Source organism: Arachis ipaensis, chromosome B10 (genome assembly GCF_000816755.2).
Source record: "Arachis ipaensis cultivar K30076 chromosome B10, Araip1.1, whole genome shotgun sequence".
Lineage (NCBI taxonomy): Eukaryota > Viridiplantae > Streptophyta > Magnoliopsida > Fabales > Fabaceae > Arachis > Arachis ipaensis.
Window position 1 is genome coordinate 41,054,004 of NC_029794.2, and position 15,822 is coordinate 41,069,825.

The 15,822-nt window shown below is 37.9% G+C and overlaps 1 protein-coding gene across 1 annotated transcript in view; it reads left to right on the forward strand.

The window, feature by feature from the left end:
• LOC107620535 overlaps nt 383–15,822 on the forward strand; it is a 25,481-nt gene continuing 10,041 nt past the window's right edge. Inside the window, exon 1 of the mRNA XM_016322682.1 lies at nt 383–1,264. Coding sequence (XP_016178168.1) covers nt 383–1,264 — 882 coding nt within the window. The remainder of the gene's footprint in view (nt 1,265–15,822) is intronic.

Below are 15,822 nucleotides of genomic sequence, written 5' to 3' on the forward strand. Positions count from 1 at the left end.
TGTCGCCAGGAAACCTGGAAGTCATCCCATCATCATGGAGGACAACCTTGACAACGATCGCAACTTTGGTTTGGAGGACAGAACGCCGCATAAGAACATGGATACCACACCGAAGGATATACCTCAAAACAAGGGAGACAAACAACCCCCAAATACAGAAATTTTGGAGGCCATCCGTGAACAACAGAATCACCTTAAACAGCTAGAACAAGAAGCCGACCGATAGCGGGAGGCTAAGCGACATCTCCGAAGAGAAACCAGGAGGCGTCGAGAGTTGGAAGGTAAGCTCCTCAAACTTGAGGCAAACTTCAAAACAAAAGCTACTCGGTCCAATCGCGAAGATAGCCCCTGCAAGGACCAAAACCCATTCATAAAGGAAATCATGAAAGCTAAAGTCTCAAAAGACTTTAAAGCTCCTGACATGACTCCCTACGATGGTATGTCCGACCCAAGTCATCATCTCAGCAACTTCAGAAGTTGGATGTATCTTACAGATGCCTCAGATGCAATTCGTTGTAAAGCCTTCCTGACTACCTTGACCAAAACAGCAATAAAGTGGTTCGACAGCTTGCCGCCAAGGTCAATTACAAGCTTCGATGACCTCGCCAAGAAGTTCCTGGCTAGGTTCTCCATCCAGAAGGATAAAACCAAGCACGTTCCAAGCCTGCTAGGGATCAAACAAGGAGATCGGAAGAGCCTCCGCAGTTATATGGAAAGATTCAATAAAGCATGCTTTGACATACAGAATCTCCCAATAGAAGCAGCAATTATGGGACTTATCAATGGTCTGCGAGAAGGACCCTTTAGCTACTCTAAATCTAAAAAACACCCAACATCTCTGAATGAGGTACAAGAGTGGACAGAAAACTACATCAATATGGAGGAGAACTCTCGATTAGGAGAAACTTTAAAATCAGGATTTTCCTACCCACCTCGGGATAAGGATAAAGAGTCCAGGAAAAAAGAAGACCAACCTAATGAGAAACCTAGAAAGTACTACAACTACACCCCTCTTTGGGTGTCCCTTGTAGATGATTACCGAGAGATATGCAACACTGAGAAGATCCTACCGCCTCGCCCGATTAAACACAAAAAAGGAGGAAGTCGGACAGAGTATTGCGAATACCACCGAATCTACGGGCATCTTACCAACGCCTGCTTCGACCTAAAAAATGTTATAGAAAAATTGGCACGAGAAGGGCGACTATATCGGTTCTTGGCCAATAAAGCGGATGAATCGAGAAAGAGAAGAAAGGATGGAGAGGTTGGACGAGTTGAACGTCCAGCTCACACCCCTGAGAGACATGTCCATATGATAAATGGAGGATTCACAGGAGGAGGGATCTCTAAGCCATCCCGCAAGAGATACCTTAAAGAGGTGTATCATGTCGGAGAAGGGGGTGAGTCACCCGACCTCCCCACTATTACCTTCACCTGAGAAGACGCCACAGGTATCATCCCGGGGCATGATGACCCCATGGTCATTACCATCATACTCACCAACGCTAATCTCCACCGAACGTTGGTAGACCAAGGGAGCTCCGCAGATATCCTATTCAAATCCGCTTTCGACAAGCTCGGTCTACAAGAGAAAGATCTCAGAGCTTATCCAAATAGCTTGTTCGGACTCGGAGATGCCCCAATCCAGCCGCTTGGGTATATCCCACTTCACACAACATTCAGAAAAGGAATACAGTCTAGAACGATGAGCATAGACTACATCGTAGTTGATGAGCGGATAATTTATACCCTTTTTGGCATTGTTTTTACATAGTTTTTAGTATGTTTTAGTTACTTTTTATTAAATTTTTATTAGTTTTTATGCAAAAATCACATTTCTGGACTTTACTATGAGTTTGTGTGTTTTTATGTGATTTCAGATATTTTCTAGCTGAAATTGAGGGACTTGAGCAAAAATCTGATTCAGAGGCTGAGAAAGGACTGCAGATGTTGTTAGATTCTGACCCTCCTGCACTCGAAGTGAATTTTCTGGAGCTACAGAAGCCCAATTGGTGCGCTTTCAATTGAGTTGGAAAGTAGACATCTTGGACTTTCCAGCATTATATAATAGTCCATACTTTGCCCGAGATTTGATGGCCCAAACTAGCGTTCAAACACCCACTAGAGACCCTTTTCTGGAGTAAAATGCAAGAACTGGCACTAGAACCGCCCAAACTGGCACCCAAGCTAGCATTTCACTCCAACAATGGCCTATGCACGTGAAAGCTTCAATGCTCAGCCCAAGCACACACCAAGTGGGCCCCGGAAGTGGATTTCTACACTATCTGCACTTAGTTACTTATTTTCTGTAAACCTAAGTTACTAGTTTAGTATAAATAGCACTTTTTACTATTGTATTCGCATCATCTTTTGATGAACTTTATCATCTTAGGACTTGGAGGCTGGCCATTCGGCCATGCCTAGACCATTTTCTCTTATATATTTTCTACGGTGGAGTTTCTACACCTCATAGATTAAGGTGCGGAGCTCTGCTGTTCTTCATGAATTAATGTAAGTACTATTGTTTCTCTTTCAATTCACACTTACTTCTTCTCCAAGATATACTCTTGTACTTAATTCAGTTAAGTCAGAATGAAGGGGTGACCCATGACAATCACCCACTATCTTCGTTACTCGCTTAGCCAAGATCCGCGTGCCTGACAACCATAAGCTGTCTACATGATGTTCAACATAGTCATTGGACGACAGTCGGAGTATATTCTCTTGGGTCTCTGATCTGTGATTCGCATCGTCTCTCCTGATAACAGAGCATCTGAATCTGAGATCAGAACCTTCGTGGTATAAGCTAGAACCATTGGCAGCAATCCTGAGATCCAGAAAGTCTAAACCTTGTCTGTGGTATTTCGAGTAGGATCTGGGAAGGGATGAATGTGAAGAGCTTCAAACTTGCGAATGTTGGGTGCAGTGACAGTGTGCAAAAGGATAGAGAGACCCTATTCTGACGCTAGTGAGAACCGACAAATGATTAGCCGTGCGGTAGCTGTACTTGGTATTTTTCATCCGAGACGAGAAATCTGACAGTTAATTAGCCGTGCAGAGATCGTACCTGGTATTTTTCATTCGAGAGGATCATACAGCTTTCCATGGAAGGGAGCACGCATGATTGGAAGAAGACAATAGGAAAGCAGAAGTTCAGAAGCAACAAAGCATCTCCAAACGCTCATCTGAAATTCCCACCAATGAATTACATAAGTAACTTTATTTTATTTTATGTTTTATTTATCTTTTAATTATCAATAATCATAACCATTTGAATCCGCCTGACTGAGATTTACAAGATGACCATAGCTTGCTTCAAGCCGACAATCTCCGTGGGATTGACCCTTACTCACGTAAGGTATTACTTGGACGACCTAGTGCACTTGCTGGTTAGTTGTGCGGAGTGTAAAAAGTGTAATCACAATTTCGTGCACCAAGTTTTTGGTGCCGTTGCTGGGGATTGTTCGAGTTTAGACAACTGACGGTTCATCTTGTTGCTTAGATTAGGTAATTTTATTTTATGTTTAAGCTTTTTATTTTTTATTTTCGAAAAAAATACAAAAAAAAAAAAATAAAATATGTGTTTTTGAAAAATTCATTCAAAAATTTTTAAAAATGAATTCTAGAGCTTCATGAGATATGTTGAAACCTGGCTGGCTGTTAAGCCATGTCTAATCTTTTGGACTGAGGTTTCCACTTTCCATTGTAGAAAGGACATGTCTGTATTTGTTATGCTAAAGCTTGGCTGGCCACTTGGTCATGTCTAATTCTTTTGGACCGAAGCTTTAGAACGCATGAGCCTTTGGATTCTGAGTTATAATTCTGTGCTAAAGCTTGGCTAGCCATTGGCCATATTTAATCTTTTGGACTGAAACTTTAGACTAACATTGCACGAATCCTGGAATTCTTATTAAAAATTTTGAATTTCTTATTTCTTTTTCCAAAATAATTTGGAAAAAAATATAAAAAAATTAATAAAACCATAAAAACAAAAAATTTTGTGTATCTTGTTTAAGTCTAGTGTCAAATTTTAAGTTTGGTGTCAATTACATGTTTTAATTTTTCTTTAATTTTCGAAAATATATGCATTGTGTTCTTCATTGATCTTCAAGTTGTTCTTGATGATTTTCCTTGTTTGATCTTTAAATTTTCTTGTTTTGTGTCTTTTCTTGTTTTTCTTGTGCATTTTCGAATTCATAGTGTCTAAACATTAAAAATTTCTAAGTTTGGTGTCTTGCATGTCTTTCATTTCTTAAAAATTTTCAAAAATATGTTCTTGATGTTCATCATGATCTTCAAAGTGTTCTTGGTGTTCATCTTGACATTCAAAGTGTTCTTGCATGCATTATTTGTTTTGATCTTAAATTCTTATGTCTTGTGTCATTTTGTTGTTTTTCTCTTTCTTCATTAATTCAAAAAAATAAAAAATAATATCTTTCCCTTATTTTACTCATAAATTTTGAAATTTTGGGTTGATTTAGTAAAAATTTTTAAATTTTAGTTGTTTCTTGTTAGTCAAGTCAAAATTTCAAATTAAAAATTCTATCTTTTCAAATCTTTTTCAAAATCAAATCTTTTTCATTTTTCTTTCATGTTTTTTTCAAAAATTATTCAAAATAAAATTTCAAAATCTTTTTCTTAATTTTTATTTCATAATTTTCGAAATCATTGCTAACATTTAATATTTTGATTCAAAAATTCAAGTTTGTTACTTTTCTATTAAGAAAGGTTCAATCTTTAAATTCTAGAATCATATCTTTTAGTTTCTTGTTAGTCAAGTCATCAACTTTAATTTTAAAAATCAAATCTTTTTAATTTCCTTTTCAATATTTTTCAAAATAAATTTCAATCATATCTCTTTCAAAATTTAATTTCAAAATCTTTTTCTAACTTCTTATCCTTTTAAAATTGATTTTCAAATCTTTTTCAATTATCCACTTGATTTGTTTGTTTTAATTTTAAAAAAGTTTACTATTTCTTATCTTTTTCAAAACCACCTAACTACTTCTCTCTCTCATTAATTTCAAAAACAACTAACCACTTTTTCAAAATTCTTTTTAATTAACTAATTATTTTAAATTCTAATTTTATTTTATTTCTTTTCTTAAAATTCGAATTCTAACTTAATTAATTAAATAAAAATAAAAATATTTTTCTTCTCCCTCTTTTTAATATTCGAATAACTCTCTCTCTCTCATTTCTTTCTATTTATTTATTTATTTACTAACACTTCTCTTCTACTCATAATTCAAACCCTCTCCCCCTTTCTGTGTTCGAATTCTTCTTATTCTCTCCCTACCTCATTCTTCTATTCTTCTACTCACATAAAAGAATCTCTATACTGTGACATAGAAGATTCCTCTTCTTTTTCTGTTCTCCTCTTTTTCATATGAGTAGGAACAAGGATAAGAACATTCTTGTTGAAGCTGATCCGGAACCTGAAAGGACTCTGAAGAGGAAGCTAAGAGAAGCTAAAGCACAACACTCTGGAGAGGACCTTACAGAAATTTTTGAAAAAGAAGAAGACATGGCAGCCGAAAACAACAACAATGGTGGAGATGCCAGGAAGATGCTAGGTGACTTTATTGCACCAACTTCTGACTTCTATGGAAGAAGCATCTCAATTCCTGCAATTGGAGCAAACAACTTTGAGCTTAAGCCTCAATTAGTTTCTCTAATGCAGCAAAATTACAAGTTTTATGTACTTCCATTGGAAGATCCTCATCAGTTCTTAGCTGAATTCTTGCAGATCTGTGACACTGTTAAGACCAATGGGGTTAATCCTGAGGTCTACAGACTTATGCTTTTCCCTTTTGCTGTAAGAGACAGAGCTAGGATATGGTTGGACTCACAACTTAAAGAAAGCCTGAACTCTTGGAAAAAGTTGGTCAATGCCTTCTTGGCCAAATTCTTTCCACCTCAAAAGTTGAGCAAGCTTAGAGTGGAAGTCCAAACCTTCAGACAGAAGGAAAGTGAATCCCTCTATGAAGCTTGGAAAAGATACAAGCAATTGATCAAAAGGTGTCCTTTTGACATGCTTTCAGAATAGAGCATCTTATGTATATTCTATGATGGTCTGTCTGAATTGTCCAAGATGTCATTAGACCACTCTGCTGGTGGATCTCTTCATCTGAAGAAAACACCTGCAGAAAGCCCATGAACTCATTGAAATAGTTATAAATAACCAGTTCATGTACACTTCTGAAAGAAATCCTGTGAATAATGGGATGACTCAGAAGAAAGGAGTTATTGAGATTGATACTCTGAATGCCATATTGGCTCAGAATAAAATATTGACTCAGCAAGTCAATATGATTTCTCAGAATCTGACTGGAATACAAGTTGCATCTGGCAGTACTAAAGAAGCTTCATCTGAAGGAGAAGCTTATGACCCTGAGAATCCTGGAATGGAAGAGGTGAATTACATGGGAGAATCCTATGGAAATACCTATAATCCTTCATAGAGGAATCATCCTAATTTGTCATGGAAGGATCAGCAGAAGCCTAATCAAGGCTTCAATAATAATAATGGTAGGAGAAATAGGTTTGGCAATAGCAAGCCTTTTCCATCATCTTCTGAGCAACAGACAGAGAATTCTAAGCAGAGCCTCTCTGACTTAGCAACCATAGTCTCTGATCTATCTAAGACCACTCTCAATTTTATGACTGAAATAAAGTCCTCCATCAGAAATTTGGGGGCACAAGTGGGTCAGCTGAGTAAAAGAGTTACTGAAATCCCTCCTAGTACTCTTCCAAGCAATACAGAAGAGAATCCAAAGAGAGAGTGCAAGGCCATCAATATGTCCAAAATGGCCGAACCTATAGAGGAAGAAGAGGCAATGATTTCCAGTGAGGAAGACCTCAATTGACGTCCACTGACCACTAAGGAGTTCTGATGAGTGGATAATTTATACGCTTTTTGGCATTATTTTTAGTATATTTTAGTTAGTTTTTATTATGTTTTTATTAGTTTTTAAATAAAAATCACATTTCTGGACTTTACTATGATTTTGTGTGTTTTTGTGTGATTTCAGGTATTTTCTAGCTGAAATTGAGGGACCTGAGCAAAAATTTGATTCAGAGGTTGAAAAAGGACTGCAGATGCTGTTGGATTCTGACCGCCCTGCACTCGAAGTGAATTTTCTGGAGTTATAGAAGACCAATTGGCGCGCTCTCAATTGCGTTGGAAAGTAGACATCCTGGGCTTTCCAGCAATATATAATAGTCCATACTTTGCCCAAGATTTGATGGCCCAAACTGGCGTTCCATGTCAGCTTAAGAATTATGGCTTTAAAACGCTAGAACTGGCACAAAAGCTGGAGTTAAACGCCCAAACTGGCACAAAAGCTGGCGTTTAACTCCAAGAAAAGTCTCTACACATGAAAGCTTCAATGCTCAGCCCAAGAACACACCAAGTGGGCCCGGAAAAAGATTTTTGCATTAATTACCTATTTTTGTAACCCTAGGCTACTAGTTTTCTATAAATAGGACCTTTTGCTATTGTATTTTCATACTTTTACAAAGACTTTTACAAAGATACTTTTACAAAAAAGACTTTGATAGACCTTTTCACGTTTGGGGGCTGGCCTCACGGCCATGCCTAGACCCTTTTGTTCTTATGTATTTCCAACGGTGGAGTTTCTACACACCATAGATTAAGGTGTGGAGCTCTGCTGTTCTTCATGAATTAATGCAAAGTACTATTGTTTTTCTATTCAACTCAAGTCTATTTCTTCTACAAGATATTCATTCGCACCCAAGAACATGATGAATGTGATGATTATGTGACACTCATCACCATTCTCACCTATGAACACGTGCCTGACAACCACTTCCATTCTACATGCAAACAAGCTTGAATGTGTATCTCTTGGGTTTCTAATCTAAGATTAGAACCTTCGTGGTATAGGTTAGAATTATTGGCGGCCATTCCTGAGATTCAGAACGTCTAAACCTTGTCTGTGGTATTCTGAGTAGGATCTGGGAAGGGATGACTGTGACGAGCTTCAAACTCGCGAGTGTTGGGCGTGTGACNGAAGCTTGGCTAGCCATGTCTAATCTTTTTAGACTGAAGCTTTAGACTAACATTGCATGATTCTTGGAATTCTTATTAAAAGTTTTGAATCTCTTTATTCTCTTTTCCATATAATTTTTGAAAAATCACAAAAAAATTTAAAAAATCATAAAAATAAAAAACATTTTATGTATCTTAGTGTCAATTTTTAAGTTTGGTGTCAATTGCATGTCTTTCTTCTTCTTGCATTTTTTCGAATATATGTAATATGTTCTTCATTGATCTTCAAGTTGTTCTTGATGATTTCCTAGCTCTGATCTTTAAATTCTCTTGTTTTGTGTGTTTTGTTGTTTCTTACATGTATTTTCAAATTGTTATAGTCCTTAGTATACAAACTTCTAAGTTTGGTGTCTTGCATGCATTGTTTATTTGATCTTAGTTACATTTTTTATTGTTTCTCATCATTAAAAATCCAAAAATATTTTTAAAATTGTGTCTTTTCAAGTCAATAATACAGAGAATTGAAGATTCAGAACATTCAGCAGAGGAATTAAATAGAAAAAGCTGGGCGTTCAAAACGCCCAGTGAAGAAGGAAAAATAGCGTTTAAACGCCAGCCAGGGTACCTGGCTGGGCGTTTAACGCCCAAAAAGGTAGCATTTTGGGCGTTAAATGCCAGAATGGATGCAATTCTGGGCATTTAACACCAGGATGACACTAGAGGGAAGATTTTGTTTTTAATCCAAATTTTTTTCAAATCTTCATAATTTTTCAAATCAAATCTTTTTCAAATCATATCTTTTCAATCATATCTCTTCAAAATCAATTTCTTTCCAATTTTTTTATTTTTTTACTATTTTTGAAAATTCTTGCTACAATTAGTAATTTAATTCAAAATTTTCAAGTTGTTATTTGCCTATTAAGGAAGGATCAAATTTTAAATTCTAGAATCATATCTTCTAATTTCTTGTTAGTCAAGTAATCAACTTTAATTTTAAAACCTTCTTTTTAAAAATTGATTTTCAATCATATCTTCTCAATCATATCTTTTTAATCACATCTTTTTCAAAAATTAATTTTCAATCATATCTTTTTGATTTCTAATTTCAAAATCTTTTTCAAAAATCACTTAATTTCTTTCCCAATTTTAATTTTCGAAAATCATCAATCAAATTTTCAAAATTTCTTTTAATTATTTCAAAATCTTTTACTTTAATTTCGAAAATTCTTCCCCTCTTCTCACATCCTTCTATTTAAGGACTAACACTCCTCCACTATCAACAATTCGAACTCTATCCCTCTTGATAAGTTTGAATTCTTCTCTTTCTACCTTCTCCTTCTATTCTTCTTTTCCTCTGACACTTCAAGGAATCTCTATACTGTAACATAGAGGATTCCATACTTTCTTGTTCTCTTCTCTTTTATATGAGCAGGAGCAAAGACAAAGGCATCCTTGTTAAAGCTGATCTTGAACCTGAAAGGACCTTGAAGAGAAAGCTAAGAGAAGCTAAAGCACAACTCTCTCTAGAGGGCCTAACAGAGCTCTTCAAGGAGAAAGAAGCCATGGCAGCCGAAAACAACAATGCCAACAATGCAAGGAAGGTGCTTGGTGACTTTACTGCACCTACTCCCGACTTCTATACATCTGAAAAAGATGCCTGCAGAAGCTCAGGAACTCATTGAAATGGTTGCAAATAACCAATTCATGTACACTTTTGAAAGGAACCCTATGAATAATGGGACAAATCAGAAGAAAAGAGTTCTTGAGATTGATACTCTGAATGCCATACTGGCTCAGAATAAAATATTGACTCAGCAAGTCAATATGATTTCTCAAAGTCTGTCTGAAATGCAAGCTGCACCAGGCAGTACTAAGGAAGCTTCCCCTGAAGAAGAAGCTTATGATCCTGAGAACCCAGCAATGGAAGAGGTGAATTACATGGGAGAACCCTATGGAAACACCTATAATCCTTCATGGAGAAATCATCCAAATCTCTCATGGAAGGACCAACAGAGGCCTCAACAAGGCTTCAATAACAATAATGGTGGAAGAAACAGGTTTAGCAATAGCAAGACTTTTCCATCATCTTCTCAGCAACAGACAGAAGATTCTAAGCAGAGCCACTCTGACTTAGCAACCATAGTCTCTGATCTAATTAAAACCACTCAAAGTTTCATGACTGAAACAAGGTCTTCCATTAGAAATTTGGAGGCACAAGTGGGTCAGCTGAGTAAGAAAGTTACTGAACTCCCTCATAGTACTCTCCCAAGCAATACAGAAGAGAATCCAAAGAGAGAGTGCAAGGCCATAAAGACGTCTCACATGGCCGAACCTGGAGAGGAGGAAGAGGCAGTGATCTCCACTGAGAAAGACCTCAATGGATGTCCACTGGCCTCCATGGAATTCCCTGATGAAAAACCATGGGAATCTGAGGCTCACACAGAGACCATAGAGATTCCATTGAATTTACTCTTGCCATTCATGAGCTCTGATGAGTATTCTTCCTCTAAAGAGGATGAAGATGTTACTGAAGAGCAAGTTGCTAAGTACCTTGGAGTAATCATGAAGCTAAACGCCAAGTTATTTGGTAATGAGACTTGGGAGAATGAACCTCCATTGCTCACTAAAGAACTGGATGACTTGACTAGGCAGAAATTACCTCTGAAGAGACAAGATTCTGGGAAGTTCTCAATACCTTGTACCATAGGCACCATGACCTTTGAGAAGGCTCTGTGTGACCTAGGGTCAAGTATAAACCTCATGCCTCTCTCTGTAATGGAGAAGCTAGGGATCATTGAGGTACAAGCTTCAAGAAACTCACTGGAGATGGCAGACAATTCAAAGAAATAGGCTTATGAACTTGTAGAGGATGTCTTGGTAAAGGTTGAAGACCACTACATCCCTGCTGATTTCATAATCCTAGAGACTGAGAAGTGTGTGGATGAATCCATCATCCTTGGCAGACCCTTCCAAGCCACAGCAAAAGCTGTAATTGATGTTGACAGAGGAGAATTGATTATTTAAGTGAATGAAGACTCCCTTGTGTTTAAAGCTCAAGGATATCCTTCTGTAACCATGGAGAGGAAGCATGAAGAGCTTCTCTTAATACAGAGTCAGACAGAACCCCCACAGTTAAACTCTAAGTTTGGTGTTGGGAGGCCACAACCAAACTTTAAGTTTGGTGTTGAACCCCCACATTCAAACTCTAAGTTTGGTGTTGGGAGGTTCCAACATTGCTCTGAACATCTGTGAGGCTCCATGAGAGCCCACTGTCAAGCTATAGACATTAAAGAAGCGCTTGTTGGGAGGCAACCCAATCTTTAATTATCTATGTTAAATTTCTATTTTGTTTTGTTATTTTATGTTTTCTGTAGGTTGATGATCATGTGAAGTCAAAAAACAATTGAAAAAGCAAAAATAGACTGAAAAACAGAATGAAAAATAAACCACCCTGGAGGAGAAACTTACTGGCGTTTAAACGCCAGAAATGGGCACTAGACTGGCGTTTAACGCAAGGAATGGGCAAGAAGCTGGCGTTAAACGCAAAAAATGGGCAGCAGCCTGGCGTTTAACGCCAGGATTGGCAGAAAGGGGCATTTTTGCACGCCACTTGGTGTAGGGATGAGATATCCTTGACACCTCAGGATCTGTGGATCCCACAGGATCCCTCCTATCCCACCTCTCTCTCTCTTCTTCACCCATTCACCAATCACCTCAATACCTCTTCCCCAAAAAATCCCTCACCTATCAAATCCCACCATTCTCTTCACCACTCACATCCATCCTTCATAAAACCCCATATACCTCACAATTCAAATTCAAACCACTTTTCCTCCCAAACCCACCCATAATGGCCAAACCATACCCCCCTCTCCACTCCTATATAAACCCATTTTCACTCCTTCATTTTCACACAACATACACACTACTTCTCCCCCTTGGCCGAATCACTAAGCCCCCTCCATCTCCTCTATTTCTTCTTCTTCTACTCTCTTCTTTCTTCTTTTGCTCGAAGATGAGCAAACCTTCTAAGTTTGGTGTGGTAAAAGCGTTGCTTTTTGTTTTTCCATAACCATTTATGGCACCTAAGGCCGGAGAAACCTCTAGAAAGAAGAAAGGGAAGGCAAAAGCTTCCACCTCTGAGTCATGGGAGATGGAGAGATTCATCTCAAGGGTGCACCAAGACCACTTCTATGAAGTTGTGGCCAAGAAGAAGGTGATCTCTGAGGTCCCTTTCAAACTCAAAAAGGGTGAATATCCGGAGATCCGACATGAGATTCGAAGAAGAGGTTGGGAAGTTCTCACCAATCCCATTCAACAAGTCAGAATCTTAATGGTTTAAGAGTTCTATGCCAATGCATGGATCACCAAGAACCATGATCAAAGTGTGAACCCGGACCCAAAGAATTGGCTTACAATGGTTCGGGGGAAATGCTTAGATTTTAGTCCGGAGAATGTAAGGTTGGCATTCAACTTGCCCATGATGCAAGGAGATGCACACCCCTACACTAGAAGGGTCAACTTTGATCAAAGGTCGGAGCAAGTCCTCATAGACATCTGTGAAGAGGGCGCTCAATGGAAGAGAGATTCAAGAGGGAAGTCGGTTCAACTAAGAAGGCATGACCTCAAGCCTGTGGCTAGGGGATGGTTGGAGTTCATCCAACGCTCAATCATTCCCACTAGCAACCGGTCTGAAGTTACTATAGATCGGGCTATCATGATCCATAGCATCATGATTGGGGGGAAGTAGAAGTTCATGAAGTTATATCCCAAGAACTCTACAAGGTGGCGGACAAGTCCTCTACTTTGGCAAGGTTAGCCTTCCCTCATCTCATTTGTCACCTCTGCAATTCAGCTGGAATTGACAGAGGAAGACATCCTCATTGATGAGGATAAGCCCATCACTAAGAAAAGGATGTAGCAAACAAGAGATCCCACTCATGGACATGAGGAAATTCCTCACCATGAAATCCCTGAGATGCCTCAAGGGATGCATTTTCCTCCACAAAACTATTGGGAGCAAATCAACACCTCCCTAGGAGAATTAAGTTCCAACATGGGACAACTAAGGGTGGAGCACCAAGAGCATTCCATCCTCATCCATGAAATTAAAGAAGACCAAAGAGTCATGAGAGAGGAGCAACAAAGGCAAGGAAGAGACATTGAGGAGCTCAAGCACTCCATAAGATCTTCAAGAGGAAGAACTAGCCGCCATCACTAAGGTGGACCCGTTCTTTAATTTCCTTGTTCTTTATTTCTCTATTTTTCGAAAATTATGCTTTATGTTTATCTATGTTTATGTCTTTATTACATGATCATTAGTGTCTTAGTGTCTATGCCTTGAAGCTATGAAAATGAATCCATCACCTTTCTTAAATGAAAAATGTTTTTAATTGAAAAAGAAAAAGAAGTGCATGAATTTCAAATTTTAAAACAGTTTAGTTATTTTGATGTGGTGGCAATACTATTGTTTTTCTGAATGAATGCTTGAACAGTGCATATTTTTTGAATTTGTTGATTCATGAATGTTAAAATTGTTGGCTCTTGAAAGAATGATGGAAAAGGAGAAATGTTATTTGATAATCTAAAAAATCATAAAATTGATTCTTGAAGCAAGAAAAAGCAGTGAAAAGCTTGCAGAAAAAAATATATATATGCAAAAAAAAGAAAAAAAAAGAGAAAGAAAGAAAAAGAAAAAGCAAGCAGAAAAATCCAATAGCCTTTTAAACCAAAAGGCAAGGGTAAAATAAAAAGGATCCAAGGCTTTGAGCATCAGTGGATAGGAGGGCCCACAGGAATAAATTCCTGGCCTAAGCGGCTAAACCAAGCTGTCCCTAACCATGTGCTTGTGGCGTGAAGGTGTCAAGTGAAAACTTGAGACTGAGCGGTTAAAGTCGTGGTCCAAAAGCAAAAAGAGTGTGCTTAAGAGCTCTGGACACCTCTAATTGGGGACTCTAGCAAAGTTGAGTCACAATCTGAAAAGGTTCACCCAGTTACGTTCATCACATTCATATTGAAGTGCGAATGGATATCTTAGATAGGAACACACATGTTTGAATGGAAAACAGAAATACCTGCATTAATTCATCGAGACACTGCAGAGCTCCTCACCCCCAACAATGGAGTTTAGAGACTCATGCCGTCAAAAGGTACAAAGTTCAGATCTAAAATGTCATGAGATCCGAAATAAACCTCTAAAAGTTGTTTAAATACTAAACTAGTAACCTAGGTTTACAGAAAATGAACAAACTATGATAGATGGTGCAGAAATCCACTTCTGGGGCCTACTTGGTGTGTGCTAGGGCTGAGACTTAAGCTAATCACGTGCATAGGGCTGTTTTGGGCGTTCAACGCCAGCTTTGGATCATTTTCTGGCGTTGAACTCCACTTTGTAACTTGTTTCTGGCGCTGGATGCCAGACTGTAGCATGGAACTGGTGTTGAACACCAGTTTACGTCATCTATCCTTGAGCAAAGTATGGACTATTATATATTGCTAGAAAGCTCTGGATGTCTACTTTCCAACGCAATTGGAAGCGCGCCATTTGGAGCCCTATAGCTCCAGAAAATCCACTTTGAGTGGAGGGAGGTCAGAATCCAACAGCATCAGCAGTCCTTTTTCAGCCTGAATCAGATTTTTGCTCAGCTCCCTCAATTTCAGCCAGAAAATACCTGAAATCACAAAAAAACACACAAACTCATAGTAAAGTCCAGAAATATGAATTTTGCCTAGAAACTACTGAAAATAAACTAAAAACTAACTAAAACACACTAAAAACTATATGAAATTAACCCCTTTCACTTGACACCTTCACGCCACAAGCACATGGTTAGGGACAGCTTGGTTTAGCTGCTTAGGCCAGGATTTTATTCCTTTATGCCCTCCTATCCACTGATGCTCAAAGCCTTGGGGTCCTTTTTATTACCCTTGCCTTTTGGTTTTAAGGGCTATTGGCTTCTTGCTCTTGCCTTTTGGTTTTAAGAGCTTTGACTTTTTCTGCTTGCCTTTTCTTTTTCTTTCTCTATATTTTTTTTTCTGCAAGCTTTTGTATTCAATGCTTTTTCTTGCTTCAAGAATCATTTTTATGATTTTTCAGATTATCAATAACATGTCTCATATTCATCATTCTTTCAAGAGCCAACATATTTAACAGTCTTAAACATCAAATTCAAAAGACATATGCACTGTTCAAGCATTCATTCAGAAGACAGAAAGCATTGCCACCACATGTAAATAATTAGAATTTATCTTATTATAAACTCGAAAAATATTGCCTCTTATTCTAAAGAAATTCTTCTATTTTATTCATGTTTAATGATGATGATAAAATTAAATTATAGCTTAATTGGGGATAAAATAAAAAATATAGATACTAATTACTACTATATGACTCCTAAGGTAAAACTAAAATAAAAACAGTTATCACAGAGTTAAGGCTAAGATTGGAATTTAACAACCTGTGTTCTGGGAAGTGGATGTTCCTCTAATCTACGGGGTGCTTGGTCCTTCAAGAGATAACTTCTGGCGCTTCAATTCCCTCAAGTCACACCCTTGCTCTTCCTGTTCTTTAATCAAATACCAGAGAATTTGACTGTGTTCCTTCTGTTCCTTTATTATTTGTTCCATAGCTTCTTGTATCTTGGTAACTGATGTTTCAAGATACTCCCAATATTCAGATTGAGGGATTTCCGGGAGAAATTCCTGTGTTTTCTTCTTGATGAGGTCATCCTGTGCTTGTTGTTTTTCCATTGATGCTTTGGTGATTGGCCACTCAACTGAGATATACTCAGTTATTCCCATCCTTACTC